The following is a 16,649-nucleotide window of genomic DNA, read 5'->3' on the forward strand; positions in this document are numbered from 1 at the left end:
GTGTAATGATAAATGCTGCTTTTGCGGTTCCTGTGATGAGCAGTCCACAGGCTGAACAGCTCAGACTTATAACAAGTTATTATCAGATGAGAGGAAAAATGCTTTTTCACTCAGTGGTTACGAATGTGCAGTGTATATTTCATAAACCATCATGTGCAGGATTTTAGCAAGGAGATACTCTGAAATTGGATCGTTTTAGCAGTGACTGTTTCATGCTCGTTGCCACGTTAGAGTTCTCCCATGCATGCTTATTTCATACAATTATTACCAGGTTTTACCAAAGAATTTCCAAATCTTTTTTTTCAGAACAGTGTCTACATTTGAAGTAGAGAGGCATGGAGATGTGGTTATTTTTAGTTTTCAAATACATTGTCCTACTCCACCCTTCAGTTTCTTGATATTCAAGTATAGTTGAGTCTGAGATGCTTTACTGGGAAACTGAGAGATAGAGACATAGCATTGCAGTGGAGTGTGCTACCACACAGAAACTTAGTGAGGTTTGATACTGGAAGTTGCATCTTCTAAGTGCTCTAGAGTAACTCACTCAACTTCTCCACCAGATTCATCCACAGGGTACAATTAGTTCCTGAAAGGTTTTAATACATCTTACAAAAAGAGCGGGTCTTAACCTTTCTTGTGTCGTTCCTTCTGGTGAAAGCCCTATAAATAGTTGCAGCTTGGATTCCTGGACCGTTCCTGCCCCTTTCCACCCATAAAAATGGAGGAATTCTGGGGAGGGGAAAATAGTCCCATAACAGAAAAGTAGGATATCATAGAATTGTTTAGGTTGGAAAAGACCTTTAAGATCATCAAGTCCAACCGTTAACCTTGCACTGCCAAGTCCATATACCATGTCCCTAAGCACCACATCTACGTGTCTTTTAAATACGTCCAGGGATGGTGACTCAACCACTTCCCTGGGCAGCCTGTTCCAATGCTTGACAACTCTTTTAGTGAAAATTTTTTTCCTAATATCCAGTCTAAACCTCCCCTGGTGCAACTTGAGGCCATTTCCTCTTATCCTATGGCTTGTTCCTTGGGAGACGAGACCGACCCCCACCTCGCTACAACCTCCTTTCAGGCAGTTGTAGAGAGCGAGAAGGTCTCCCCTCAGCCTCTGCTTCTCCAGGCTCAACAACCCCACTTCCCTCAGCTGCTCCTCATAAGACTTCTGCTCCAGACCCAGAGAAAACCAGATGGGTGTTACTTCTGTGTGGCCATGACCTCCTACAGATGCTGACATTTCTCTTCTTTCATTCTGGGTCTAAGGAACTCAAGAGCTGTGTATATCTCGGTAATTTTGCAGACAGAATTGACAAGCTTTCCTGCAATCCTGAGCTGTTAAGAGCTGTAGCAAAGCAGCAACTCGTAGGACGCTGTGTTGCTGCAGTGTAATGCTTGCTGCTGCAGTCTCAGCCCTTACTTTGTAATATATGTCAGTGTGTGATTGACAAACTTAAATATGCCCACAATGAAAATGTTTGAAGTTACCTGGCAGCATTTGTGTAGGCAGAAGGGGATCGGATCTTTTGCAATGAGAAAGCTTTACTCGTTAATAGCAAAATGTTAAAGTATGGGGGTTTATGTGTTTTTCCCCCTTCCATAATGTTTTGACAACTCTCTCTGGATAAAAAGATGCGAGAACCATATATTGTAATGAATTCACAGATCATTATTATTCACAGAAGGCCTCATTTGTGAAGCAGTTCTGCAATATTTCTGATTTTGTGATTGTATTGAGACGTTCCTGGATGTGCAATAGATGAATAATTCTTTATGATGCATCTTAGCATTTTCTACCTCTGTTGTGACATCCTTTTTCTTACATACCAAATAACAAGTAACATACAAATAAAGATGGTACTTCCCCTACAGCAGTTGAACCTTGACCTCACTGCTAATGTGACAGAACGTTCTTTTTGAGAGAGATTTGGGTTTTGGTCATGTCAGAGGATGTGTGGAATATACAACATATGGAATTCAGTCATCCAGCTTTTACTCAGGCAAAGCTCCCATTGATTCTGGTTGGGCTGCCAGCTTTGCCTGTGATTAGAGAAGCTCAAAGGCTTTAAAGAACAGGCCTACAGAATGCATAGCCCTCAAGATCATATATAGTCTGCAAAGTGAATGTTTAATTTTGGCATGGTGCCTTCCTTGGTTGGCTGGTCAGCTGTGATGCCTGCCCTTACGATTTCTTGGCTTGGCCTCTGCATAATGGTTTTAATTCCCAGAATTGTGCTCATCCAGTGGCGACAGAAAGTGGATAGGGAGAGAGAGGAGATGCAAACCCATAGAAGAGAAAGAAGTAATTGATAATTAAGCTTAAAACACAGCTTCAGCCTTTTGTTTAATATTGAATCCCTTTCTGTGATGAGTCGATGCAGAAGATCGACAGCGTGGGAGCTCCTTGTTAGGAAGCTGTGTCCCGCTCAGCTGCGGTGCTCATAAAGGATTTCCTTCAGTTCACAGGTACGATGTCGCTCAGCCCCCGTAAGGCACGGGGCTCACTTTGCACCATCAGTCCAGGTCTGATGGAAGTGATCAACTGGAGCATTGGTTGAAACTATGCACCACAGAGCCAGAAGGTGTAAATCCTGCTTTTTATAAAATAGCCTTTATTTTTAAAGTGTCCAGTTTAGATACCAAAATTCTTCAAAGTTAGGCAGTATCAAGTGCTTGCTCTTTAGAGAGCATTATTAATACCAACCCCCTTGAGAAGATCAAACGTGTAAATCAGCAGCCCGAAGTTAAAGGTCAGCCCTGGGGTGGGGGGGAAATATCTAAGTCTTTGCCATGTTTATTCACCAGAGTCAAAAACCACTGGAGTCGATGTTCATGCTTTCAAAAGGCTGGCAATAATTCTGCAATGTGTTTCCCCCCTTGTGTATTTCATGATTTTATCTTTTGACAATGGTTTTGTTTTGTAGCCCTCTCTCCCAACTTAAAACACAGCATCACAGCTTTCTGCACTGAGCCACGCTGGTATCGTGGTTGAACCCCAGCCAGCAACTAAGCCCCACACAGCCACTTGCTCACTCCCCCTTGATGGTATGGGGGAGAGAATCAGAAGAGTAAAAGTGAGAAAACTCATGGGTTGAGATAAAGAGAGTTTAATAGGTAAAGCAAAAGCCATGCACACAAGCAAAGCAAAACAAGGAATTCATTCACCCCTTCCCATGGGCAGGCAGGTGTTCAGCCATCTCCAGGAAAGCAGGGATCCATCACGCATAACGGTTACTTGGGAAGACAAACACCATCACTCCAAACGTCCCCCCTTCCTTCTTCTTCCCCAGCTTTATATGCTGAGCAGGACGTCATATGGTCTGGAATAGCCCTTTGGCCAGTTGGGGGTCAGCTGTCCCAGCTGTGTCCCCTCCCAACTCCTTGTGCACCCCCAGCCTACTCGCTGGTGGGGTGGGGTGAGGAGCAGAAAAGGCCTTGACTCCGTGTGAGCACTGCTCAGCAATAACGAAAACATCCCTGTGTTATCAACACTGTTTCCAGCACAAATCCAAAACATAGCCCCATACTAGGTCCTGTGAAGAAAATTAACTCTATCCCAGCCAAAACCAGCACAGCTGGTCACAAAAGTAGGTCACTGATTAGAATTATAAGGGGAGGAGAGAGAAGAATCGAAAGAAATGTAAGTAACCTCAGCAACAGTAGGGCAGTAACGAGAAAAAGGATAACTATGGGAAACCAGAAAAGAAAATAGAAAAGAACACATACAAAAATTAAGAGCAAACTGAACAACAGGAACAGCAATAAGAAAGCGAGGATAAACAGGAGAGGGAAGAGGAGAAGCAGGAACAAGACAGAGTAAGAGATAAGGGAGAGCATGGATCAAACAAGAAACAAGTGGTCCTGAAATACAATCCGAGCTCTAATTTCTATTACACGAGAAGTTCTCTCTTCAGGCTCAAGGTTAAGAGGTAAGTGTAAATAATTTGTCCAGTTGTATCAGGAGAGGAGAAAGAGAAGAAGAGGAGCTGGGGTAGTCTTGAGTAGTCTCTACTTTTAATCTATTGTACCCAAAAGCAAAGTCAAGCTAGCCCTCTGAATTCAGCAAGACAACAGATGGGACCACAGCCCAAAGCACCATCTATTTCTTTTTTTTCTCTTTAACTTCAACTTTAAGGATCTCTCCTTCTCCTGCCCTAGGGGATGGAGACATACTAATGATCAGAGACTCGTTAGTGGTTCCTCTGTGCATAACTGCAGGTGGTTTAGGCTTAGTGTCTGCATTTGGCTCTTCTTTTTGTGCAGGGGGTGCAGATGAGGCCGCGGGCTCCACAGGTTTCTTCTCCTCTTGTTCAGGCTTATTCTCTTCTTCAGCTTGAGTTTCCTAGAAACAAAAGTTGTGTGTGTTTTCCAGTGCTGCAGAAGAAATTCAGGGAGTAGTTCTATTCCGTATATGCAGTGGAAAGGCACAGCATGGATACTGTTGATTAATGGTATGCAACGTATGTAAATTTGTATTTAGATGCTGAAAATCGGTTTCTAAATGAAAAATGCATTTTCAGAATCCGAATGTCAACATAAAACGTAGGAAAAGCTTGTGGATAGTGATAGTACCTGCTGCTTATTAATACAGCAGGATGAAACATGCATGTTTTTGGTCACACAACCCTACCTTAGGTCTTACCTTCCTTTATGTACTTACACTAATACTAGAAAGAAAGAGTGTTATGTAAATCACAGAATCACAGAATCATATAGGTTGGAAAAGACCTTTAAGATCATCGAGTCCAACCATAAACCTAATACTGCCAAAACCACCACTACACCGTGTCTCTACAAATCTTGACATATTGCCCAGTGCCCCAGTTCCTTGGCCAAGCCTATTTGCTATTAAGTTCACAAATACACATTAAAGTGAGCAATGTTTCTGTTCCAGTCTAGTGTTGTAGTCATTTGTGTAAGGAAAGTTCTTTATTTAACTTAAAAAAAAAAATAAACCCCTGCCAGTTCAGCTATAAAGACAGAAAAGAATTCTGCCACCTTTGGGTAAATACATAGAACTGAGCAGGTTCTTACTTACATTAACCTTTCTCAGAACAGAGTATAATGTGGGAATTATTTTTCATCAACTAAAATAACAGTTTTCTGATAAGTGCCATATATTAGAGATTTAATCAGTTTTAGCTGTGTGGGCTAAACTTTAAATTTTGTCTTCAGGATTCGTGACAACCAGGGATCTGACTTTGAATTGGAGAGTTCACCGTGTGCTTGAGTCAGCTGGATCAGATTACCGTGTTAGGATATTTCTGTATTTACTGCTGTTTACATAAAATTAGAATATCAGATGCCCTTAGGGTCTTTGTAAAATCTATGTTATCCTTACTTTCTTTGAGGATTTCTGTTTGCTTGCTTTTTTCCTTGATTTGTCTTTGCTTTTGTTTTCTCTGCTCTGCGTCAAGTCCAGGTCCAGAAAGATTTGAGCCAAAATTTAGAATTAGTGTTTACAGAGATTAAGTACAGTGATTATACCTCAGCTACTGGGAGTTTTTGCCATTGATTGCAGTAAGTCTACATTTTCATCTACTCTGTTTGCCCAGGCCCTCCCAGTATCTTTCCTGTTTCCCTCTTCAGCACCTGGAATTACCCCCTCTATTTTCCATGGCATTACCTGAATGTCTCGTTCTCTCTTCAGCTGCAGCAGCCTAGCAAGGCCTTCTTTTCCTTTACCTCCAAGCATCGCTCTAAACAATTTTGGAGTTTCCTGTTTCTTTGCCAACAGACTGGCCAAGCCCTGTGGTTGTTTTACTGGTGGTCCTGGAGCAGGTTTCCCCTTCTCCTTCAGCAGCACCCTGGAGACAGGAAGGAAGGAGAACATGCAGCAGTGCTGTGAAACGGAGCGAAGTTCCTGCAAAGCTAAAATGTCACATTTGTGGATGAAAATCTGGCAACTTTTCCAGTAATTTTTTTTTTGTCCCAGGTCCAGTGGCAAAAGCAAAGCTGGAAAGGGTTAGGGTTTTACCCTAGGCTCTGGTAGAGTTGGAGGCTACTGTGCTAATTTGGAGTTAGAATCATAGAATCATTCAGGTTGGAAAAGATCTTTAAGATCATCAAGTCCCACCGTTAACCTTGCACTGCCAAGTCCACTGCTAAACCATGTCCCTAAGCACCACATCTACATGTCTTTTAAATACGTCCAGGGATGGTGACTCAACCAATTCCCTGGGCAGCCTGTTCCAATGCTTGACAACTCTTTCAGTGAAAATTTTTTTCCTAATACCCAATCTAAACCTCCCCTGGCGCAACTTGAGGCCATTTCCTCTCATCCTATGGCTTGTTCCTTGGGAGAGGAGACCGACCCCCACCTCGCTACAACCTCCTTTCAGGTAGTTGTAGAGAGCGACAAGGTCTCCCCTCAGCCTCCTTTTCTCCAGGCTCAGCAACCCCAGTTCCCTCAGCTGCTCCTCATCAGACTTGTGCTCCAGACCCTTCACCAGCTTCGTTGCCCTTCTCTGGACACGCTCCAGCACCTCAATGTCTCTCTTGTAGTGAGGGGCCCAAAACTGAACACAGGATTCGAGGTGCGGCCTCACCAGTGCCAAGTAGAGGGGGACAAGCACTTCCCTAGTCCTGCTGGCCACACGATTTCTGATACAAGCCAGGATGCTATTGGCCTTCTTGGCCACCTGGGCACACTGCTGGCTCATATTCAGCTGGCTGTCAACCAACACCTCCAGGTCCTTCTCCGCTGGGGAGCTTTCCAGCCACTCTTCCCCAAGCCTGTAGCGTTGCCTGGGGTTGTTGTGACCCAAGTGCAGGACCTTGCACTTAGCCTTGCTGAATCTCATACAACTTGCCTTGGCCCATCCATCCAGACTGTCCAGGTCCCTCTGCAGAGCCTTCCTCCCCTCAAGCAGATCAACACTCCCACACAACTTGGTGTTGTCTGCAAACTTACTGAGGGTGCACTCGATCCCTTCGTCCAGATCATTGATAAAGATATTAAACAGAACCAGCCCCAATACTGAGCCCTGGGGAACACCACTTGTGACCGGCTGCCAGCTGGATTTAACTCCATTCACCACAACTCTTTGGGCCTGGCCATCCAGCCAGTTTTTACCCAGCAAAGAGAACACCTGTCCAAGCCATGAGCAGACAATTGCTTACCCATATCCTGGATAATAAACAAGTGCAGGCTCAAATTAAGGTGTTGCAAATCAGATAAGAGTTTTATAAGGTGAGAAGTAGTGTGGAGGGAGACGCATGCTTCATACCTGAGGTGGAAGTCTCTTACCTGGCCTTCTGGATGCAAATTCAGAGAGCATTTAGTGCTCAATTTGCGAGTCTAGCTGATGCTTGTGGAAGTAATAGTTTACCAAACTAACTCAGCATGGCTCATCTCTCATAGGTCAGGTTAGACTGTGGTACTTATTTTTGGTCTTCTTCAGTAGAAGAAGATACCCTGAAGATACAAAAATTACTGCCAATCATGTGGCAGACTAGATTTTCACGTCCTTCTGTAGCTGTACTGATTCGCAACCATAACAACAAGAAGTGAGAATAAATGATGAGGGTAAAGATTAGATGACGGTTCCAAGATAGATGGAACCAGTGAAAAGCAGAGGGTTCCCATGCTTTCAGTGTCTATTAGGTTACAGTACAGTTTTCAAGGCAACTTTTCTATCCTTGCAAAAGCCCTGACTTAAGGCTTTTTATGAACAAGGACTATACTTGTAGTCTGAAGTACAGTAAATCCCATAATACTATAATTTCCTCCAGCATCTTGTACTTTGTAACTGGGAATTTCAGAAGTGAAGATTTTACTTTTTTTAAGTTTTATTGTCATGAATTTAAAAAGTACACTTCAGCAGCTTGCATGGGTTTATTATGTAAAGACCATACAGTGACTATCAGGCAGGTTATAACAGAACTAATTTCTTGCTTGAATAACTCCTTTGAGTTTATTTCAAGGAGCCCTTTAAAGGTGTGGGATGGCCAATGCAATCCTACAGAGAACTCTAACATAGAGCAGAGCAACTGATAACTTGATTCCAGAACTGAACATAACTGCAATCTTTATCAAAACAGTGCACAAATCTCCTGTTGGTGCCTAGTTTTTCTAGAGACCATACATAGAGCACAGGACTTTTGGAAGACTTAGTGGATGCCTAGACAGGTGAGCAAAATACATGGCCTCCAGCACAGGGCAGGTACTGCATATCTTTAAAATTAAACAAGATATCCTGTATCTAGGCTGATATCTAGAGAGGGCTTTGGGCCCAAATGGGAGTGCAAATATGAAGGATGGATGATTATTATCCATCTATCTGGAGGCTATTTGGAGGAAGCAGAATTTAATGGCTTGGCAGGATATGATTAGGGTGGGCAAGAAAGCGGAGAAGGTAGTGTGAGACAGAGAGACCACAATAACAAGTAATGATGGTCATACAACTGTTTAGAAAGAAGCTGGGGAAAAGTCAGGATGGATAAACGCGGGGGACCATCAGTCAGTGGATTTGTTCCACCTTTCTACCTGTTGATGCTGGTTTTGAAAATTGGGCAATCAGCCCATTTTGTGTCTAGGTTCCTTATTCCTCAGGGACGTGATGATTCTCAGGATACTGTCATTTGACAACCAGGGCTGTTGAAACATGCTGAATGCAACCATCTGCTAGCACTTCCCTAAACAAAATGTCACTCCTGTGCTATGTTTAGTCTTCTCTGGTGGAATTTCAATTCTGGGAGCAACCTTCCAACCTTTGATAGCAATTTGAAGGCAACAGCTGAGAACAATAAGAGTGCTGAAGTATACTAATAATGACAAACTGTTTCATGTATTTGGACCTATTACAAGGTAGCAAGGTACCCATTTTGTCATAATTTTATGACAAAATCCAACAACATTTTGCCCTTTCAAAGCTGGAGCAATGGTTAGCAAGTTACAGCCAACGCAAAATGAAAAGCAGTTTGGGTTTGAAATCCCATTTCAGAATCCTTTTGAACAAAATGCACACCTCTCTAATCTGTGTACTTCCATCTTGTTGGGCCTTTAAATCAACTCCTAACTACTGCTGAAGGTTTTGGAAATGCATACAAGTCTGTGCGTGCATTTTGGAAATGCATACCTTGTCCGTGCAAGTGTATCTCTGTAGAATTAACTGTGGGTGTTCAGTTGCATCTTTGAAAACCTACTCCTTAACCGACATCTGTCCTGCAGGTTCTTTCTTTACTGTGTAAGGAGCCCTGATATGCATCTGTATCTCCTGTTTGTTTTGTTACCTTAAATATAATGGAGAGGGCAACTACATTCAGGACTTCATTCTACTTACCGCATTTCCACAACCCGTGGAATCCCTGCCAAGACCATGACTTCCACTAGGTACTACCAGGCAAATCTGACCTCTAAATACAAATGTGTTTACATCTGTTACTCTTTCAAGAAAGGAGTGCAAATCTGTCTAGAAGCCACAACTGTCCATTCTGCAGCTAAATAGTGTGATTTAAAAACTGTTATTAGGACATACTTTGCTTTCTTCATGAGAAGTTTTTCTGAGTCAGGATAGTGCACCAAGATTTCATTGAGTGTTTTCTTGTCCAGAATGAAAAGGTTGGCAAAACCATGAGCCACCACGTTGGCAGTCCTTCGATTTCCTCCACCTGCAGCTAATAGGCTGGAATGAAAATAAACATCATCAGTCACATCGTTACTTGCCCTAGTGAGGAATCTCTTTGCTGGTGGTTCTCCATTAAAGTCATCCTAAAGCTCACTTACGTACCCAACTGTTCTACCTGATGTTCTGTAAAGTCCCTTTGCAGCTCGGATTAGAAATATCTTCTTGCCTCAGGAAGGCAAATTGTCACTACTGGTCAGGCGTATGTAGATGCTAAGGACTGTGAAAAGTCTTGCTAGACAGAGACATTTCTCCCAAGACACCCCCACTCCAAGGACTGCATTTGTTTTAGTCCTCATGTGAACTTGGCATTTCCTCAATTTTATTGTTGAAAATGATTTACTTCAGAAGTAGAGCAGCACAAGTCCGTATTATTGAAAGAGTTATTTACAATGAATGAATGATTCTCCAAGCATTTTAATTTTCCTGAGCGAATAACTTCTGTGGGACTCTGGTTTTGAGTTTTCTCACATACCACATCTCACGTTTGAATGTTGGCAAATTGATTATTATGGATTAGGAAGGTCTTTCAAGCTGACAGTTACAAATGTGTCTGCCAGAAAAAGAAGGCTATTTTGTTTTGAAAGTAAGGCATTAGACCAGTTTAGCAAGCAGCAGTTGGCCATAGGAAGGATATCCACATAAAACTTAGGTGTTGTGCAAATAAAAATTAAATTGCTCATCTTGCATTAAGCAAATGAAATGAAGAGACTTCACTTCTCAGCTGTGGTGATAAGCAAGAGAAGTTGCATTTTGATCTTAGTACTAAAATTGCTTTATCACTGTATTCAAGGAGATCTATCCTAAAATTTGTCCCTCAAATATTTCCCAGTGAGTTAATATTTTTAGAGAATATTTAGTAATCTCTAAATTTAAAAGTTATTAATAAAGGATAGTCTGGAACCCATAAAACATGAATTAATACTTATCCAGAATATTAATCAAGGATATATAAATATTGGGTTTAATATTAAATATATTTCTAGAACATACTTATAAATATTAGATCATACATATAATACCTTATATTTGATTTATAAAGGATAGTATGAGACTTCTGCAACTGTGTGTACAAGGCTATTTTTACACACAGACACACACACACACACACTCTTTTTCTGCAACCCAAGATAGCAATCAATATATGAACTCAAGCTGAAAATGCAGTATATCATCTTCTTTTTAAACAATTCTGTACAATTCCTCAGATAGAATAAAACCATTTGCACAATAAGAAAAGCAGCTACAGAAAATTGCAAACAGCTTTTGAGTTCTGATGAATCACTTCTCAACAAGTCATTGAACAATCATTTTCAGGCTTTCCTAACAGAAAGCTCATTTTATCGAGACAGACTAGGACTAAAAAGATCAACTTTTTCATTATGGCGATGATGTGAGGTGAATTTTACAAGTAAGGCAGTCCTTGCTCAAACAGAATCATCTTTGACTAAGGAGAGCATTATGGACTTCATCATTGAATCTGTTTTGGCTAGTGTGCTGAGAGTTACATGATTGACCAAACTGTAAAAAATAACTACATTTGCCTTGCAATGGTTCTTGATAATGTAATATCTATATTAATAGAGAAATTTCCTTTTTTTACCTTATATTTTTTACTCCAGTTGCTAGCCTGAAATGCTGTAATATTAGTATGAGATGATAACTTTTGAATTTTTATGCTAGCAAATTTAATTTAGAGGTATAAAGTTGTCAGAGTGATGAGTCAGCTTGTCTTTTTTTTTTTTAATAGCTGATCTCTGTAGGAAGCTGCTGGTCATTGAAATTAGCAAACTGATCCAGGGAATGGCGTGCATATCAGCTGGACGTGCAAGGTTGTGGCGGCTCAGCTTGGCACCTATGTGCTTACGGAGAGAACTGGTAAGTCAGGAAAGGGAAATAGGTCTGGGTCTTGCTTCCGAGCAGGATGTCAAACACCAAAGAGCAGAGCTCTTTGAAAAGCAGCAGCTGCCACTTTGTGGGAAATCCTGGGCCAAAGTGGAGAATGTAATCTTTCACAAAGCTAAGCACTCCCTTTAGGTTTTTTTCTTATGAATAAAAGTTAACGTTATGAAACAGCTGAAAGGCTAAAGCTGAGACCAAACATTTAAAGCTCTTCCTGTGAAAAATTTACATATAATGGAGAAATATTTTAATTTTTCCAGAATTACCATTTTATGATAGGAAATTGTTCTAGTGAAATAACAGTAAATGGATGAATGAGGACATCTGGATTAAAGTGTAAATTTCTCTGGCCTAATGAAGTGTTGTGTTATAGTTGAATTTCTCTCTTTCTCAATTGTCTGTGCAGACAGGCTCTCATTAAGGCAGCAATCTGTTTGCCTCTGATTCTGAGATTATTTTTCTTCCCCAAACTGATATTATCTATACAGGAACGTAGTAACAAGGGTAAGATGTTAATTGGAAGGCAAGTCCTATTACTTAATCTGTTTCTGTAATAATTTTCAAGGATGAAATTGGCAAAGGACTTGTTTGACATTAGTCTTGCATTGGCCTTCTAGTATAATTCAGGGAAATTTTTTGAAATAAGCATTTTTTGTTTTCTTCAACTCCTTTGCCCTCAGAGGCTTTTTAAGCATCATTTACATACATTTTGAACAGATTGAAATTAAATAGCAAGTGTCTTATAAATCATATAGTTAAACCACTTGGAATGAAGCTGACATATTTCTCTAAACAAATCTTGAGTCAGAAATCAGAAGGAAATCAGTCTGAGATCAGGTGGTAACCACACTATGAATACTGAGGGGAAGACTTGGATGTGCTAAATGAAGCAATATTTCATCCATTAAAGAATATTTTTTCATTTTCTTCTTCTATACAGTATTCAGAAGACCTTGACAAACCTTAGATAGAGAGGCGCTATACAAACTATTTTCTAACACTTTGCCACAAGGAAGAGGATAAATCTCTACCGATACACTTAGTGCTTCATGTCTTTGCTTTTCTTCAATTTTGGAGATGTCTGCCAGTTGCTGTGTATTTTCTCCTTGAATTTATCCACTGCCTGTCATTTATATGCAAATTATGTGTGTCTGAACTGGTATGCTGCCGCAGTAGGTCAATGATGAATAAAACAAGACTAGAAGTGCAGGATTATAGCATTGCTGAGGGTTTTACTGGCCATATTGGCAATTATGTGAAGAGTAACACATACTGGGAAATGAATCTTTAAAGGCCATTGTGTAGTTCTTACATGGAAACAAGTGCTCAACTCTATTAGATCAAAAGTTTGAAAATCCCTTCCTTGTTTTAAAACCAATCATTATCATTTCTCAGTTTAAAAAATAAAGTCCTTGCTCCAAGTACGAGACTAATAAATAATTGAAAACTATGTGCGTGTTACACATCTGGGCTGCTGTAGCTTTTTCTTTTATCTTTTCATTATTCAGCCCTTACTGAAAACTAGTGCATTCTCAGCCTTTCCACATAACTTACAATACAGCATTTTGGTTTGAGGCTTTGCTCAGGTATTATATTGTCACACAGAGAAATACCTTTCAAATAACCTTCTCTCAAAGAGCTGATATAATTTCACTTTCCCACTCAATGAAAAAGGTCTGTATCTATGGGATATATCAGGTGTTTTCCACTTGAGGTCTAAGCAAGTTCTCTACACATGTCACTGGATAAACGGGAATGCTTCCCCTACCACAAAGGGAGACACAAGTAGAAGATAAATGTAAACCTGGCACAGAGCTGATTACTGCTTTTCAAAAGGCAGATTAAAGCTACCAGCAAGAGGATTAACAATAACAGGAAGGCAGCTGGAAGAAATCAAGAATCCAGTTTATCACATGCAGCAGCACATGTATTTTATTACTTTCCCTCAGGCCAACCTCAGCAGGAGATGCAATGCCTAAAATCTAGCACTCGGTTGGCTAATTGGGGAACATGGCCCATAAGAGTTAATGGATTTTGCATAGCAACCACATGGAGAATATAAAAAAACATTTATAACCACCTGAGAAAAATTTTCTCCTCCAGATAAACTCATACCCAAAAGTCTGGTCTGTCAGCCTTTTTCTTGTTTTGTATGCTCTTAAACAAATGAATTTTCAAATGTGAATGCCTGATTTTTGGCAACTTAATCCCTACTTCAGCTCCCAAATGAACCAGGCTTATTTGCTATTTTAGATTTGTTATCTTCTTTGTTGGAAATGAATTATAATTTTTACCATCTGCTGTGTAAGGACACCTAGTCTCACTATACAGGCAATAAAATGCATTTGGTCCTGCTGTATTGCAGATCTCAGAACAGGAAGATGTGTTAAATCTTTTAAATGCTGGAGGAGAAATCTGTCTGTATATCCCTGTGTACATTGCCCAAAACACTGGTCTCAGATTTTGCCAGATTGGTCTCTGATGTTTCACTTAGGTTTTCCTTCACTTACGTGCATGTCCTTGCTCAGTGTCGTCTTGGTTGATCCTGCCAACTTCCCAGCTTCCCCATGGTAGCTGTCATGCTTACCACAGAGAAGTAGACCATTGATTTGACCATTGACCATTGACCAAACAACCATTGATTATTTGACCAGTTCTAAAGAAAGTGTTAAAAATAGCGATGGACCTACCTGATCTCCCCAAATACAGCTCCTGCTCTTAGTGTAACCAGGACTTTTGTACCGTCAGGGCCTCCAAGGACTTGAACTTCACCCTGTTTAATGATGTACATCTCTCTGCCAATCTCTCCCTGGGCACACAAACACATAAAGAGCCCATGTTTTAGCAGGGCAGTGGTTTTTTTCTTAGAATAACCTGATGAACTATTCTTTAAATATCTTTCCACTGTCTCATAAACAGGTTTACTGGTATTATGGAGAAATAAATTTTTGCGCTACTTTTCCTAGCACTGAGCACAAGTGCAAGGACTGATTTTGGCAGATCTAATTGTGATGTGGAACACTATTTGAACAGGAGCAAGGCCATCTAGGCCAGCTTGGAAAAAGAAGACTAGATAATAATCAGGATTGTAGCAGTCATTTCCATCAACTATTCTGGTGGAAACTAAAGTACTTCAGCAGTGTATTTAATAACAGAAGTGCAAAAAAAGCCTATGCTTCATGGTCTAAAAAGCTTAAGTTTTTACACTATTATTTCTAATCATCTTTAGCTAATTTAAAAGGAAAATAAGAATCAACAATCATTCAAAACTTTGTCTACTTTTTTGTAATCACTGGATGGTTTAAGAGATTATTAGTTTATTTATTATCCTTCACATGATCTACTAGAATTCAAAGCATGACATCAGTATATACAATAAAAAGCAGGCAACTGGAGTAATATAATGGACTTCACAAACATGATTATAACAGTCCTCACAACATCTCAATAAGAAAGGCAAAAAAATATTTTTCTACTTGTGCAGCTGGAGTAACTGAGGCAAAGCAGCAATTTCATTTTAAAAGTGAAAAGGCAATAGCAACAAAGCCAGAACTGAAAACGTAGGGCTTGCATTTCTTATCTCTTCATTTGCATCTCCAAGCCTGCATGTCAGAGCTTCCTTGGTAAAGTACGATGAGGCCAACATATATCCAAGAGGAGGTAGTTCCAACAGAATTTTATTCCCTACCACATGTTACAGCATTAATAGGATTACTGTGGTTGTTGGCCACATAGTAGATCTATACAAGTGAGCGTCCTTTTAGCCCTGAACCAAGCTGGAATAAAATGATACTTCAATTTCTTGTAATCCATCCTTTTTGAGAACTGTTTGCATCTGACTGTAGGACCAAGACCTTGAATCTGTTACTGTCATTTATTATCTCTGTTGTGGCAGCCGCAGCTCATCCGCAGTCTAAGATCCTTTCATGCTGTGCACTGTACAAGCAAACACACCAAACTACTCTTCCACCCTTCCTAGCCAACAGTAATTCTGGGATTGGTCTTTGAAGGCACCCACCTGATCCTTCAGGGCATTCACAAATGTTTAACTTCCTACACCGTGGAGTCAGTGGAACTAACTCCTCATTTGGGAAGAGGATCATATGCTTAACTCTTGGAGGGAGCAGGACCTTAGTGAAGATCCTGGACCAGAACTGCTAAAGACAAGTTAAGGGGTACTGATGGTCACTTCTGGGTGTGGTATTAACTGTGGGTCACTTGCCAGAACAGTAACAGTACTGATACCTCACCCTCCCCCATGCTTTAATTACATCCAACACTGCCTTATGAGTATGTTTACATGCCTTCTGAAATGAGACTTGGGTTCACTTGGTCAGAAGCTGAGCTATCTACCTGTGTGAGGCCAAGTTTGAGCCAAAATGTTAAGAGAAGGTAGATGTCTTTGCTAAGGGACAGCGTGACAGCATTCAGCTGGAAGTCTGGAGATGGCTCAGAGCTGTGAGTGAAGGCTGAGCAAGATCAGATCCTGCTGTAAGGAGTGGTATGGGATGCAATGTATTTTCTACATTCTTGGATAATTCCACTTAAGAGTTTCTGAATACACAAGTGAAGCACGTGCAAAGCATCATAGATTGAGAGCTGCAGGCTAGGTTTGTATGTATATATGTATAAAAAATTAAGCTTGTTCCATTTTAAATATTAAAACTTCATGATATATCATTAGATAAGCCATATTTACATTAAGGACTTTCCCATATTACTATAATTTTATGTTTGATAATGTAAGTAATCAAATCCATATTGTCTTGTTCTGGGTTGAAACTTGAGAGCACATTTGTTATTATTACACAGAGTACCTTAATTTCTTTTATGGTATCTAATTCACTCAGGATTAATTTTATTTAAAGGACACTGTTGACCGATATCTGAACTCTTTTTCTAAAATACATACTATAATTATTATTTGAAAGAGACAACGATGCTCACCTTTTTGCAGACAAAGTCACCAGGTAAATACACAATGGATTTCAACCTTAGCAGCATGTCATATATCATCTGGGTATCACACCCCTGTTAAAATAGTTAGAATTGATTGCTCTATTAATTCAGTAACACAAGTGATTATTAGTGCTTACACTGAGCAGCAAAACCCAACAA

General features: G+C 40.4%; 1 protein-coding gene across 1 annotated transcript in view; it reads right to left on the reverse strand.

Moving 5' to 3' along the window:
* Positions 1-4,102: 4,102 nt before the first annotated feature.
* CNGB3 (cyclic nucleotide gated channel subunit beta 3) overlaps positions 4,103-16,649 on the reverse strand; it is a 35,467-nt gene continuing 22,920 nt past the window's right edge. Inside the window, exons 12-17 of the mRNA XM_075495467.1 lie at positions 16,479-16,562; positions 14,222-14,340; positions 9,483-9,629; positions 5,581-5,810; positions 5,345-5,410; positions 4,103-4,335 (exon numbers count right to left, since the gene is read on the reverse strand). Of these exons, the coding sequence (XP_075351582.1) occupies positions 4,103-4,335; positions 5,345-5,410; positions 5,581-5,810; positions 9,483-9,629; positions 14,222-14,340; positions 16,479-16,562 (879 nt within the window). The remainder of the gene's footprint in view (positions 4,336-5,344; positions 5,411-5,580; positions 5,811-9,482; positions 9,630-14,221; positions 14,341-16,478; positions 16,563-16,649) is intronic.

Source organism: Mycteria americana, chromosome 2 (assembly GCF_035582795.1).
Source record: "Mycteria americana isolate JAX WOST 10 ecotype Jacksonville Zoo and Gardens chromosome 2, USCA_MyAme_1.0, whole genome shotgun sequence".
NCBI lineage: Eukaryota > Metazoa > Chordata > Aves > Ciconiiformes > Ciconiidae > Mycteria > Mycteria americana.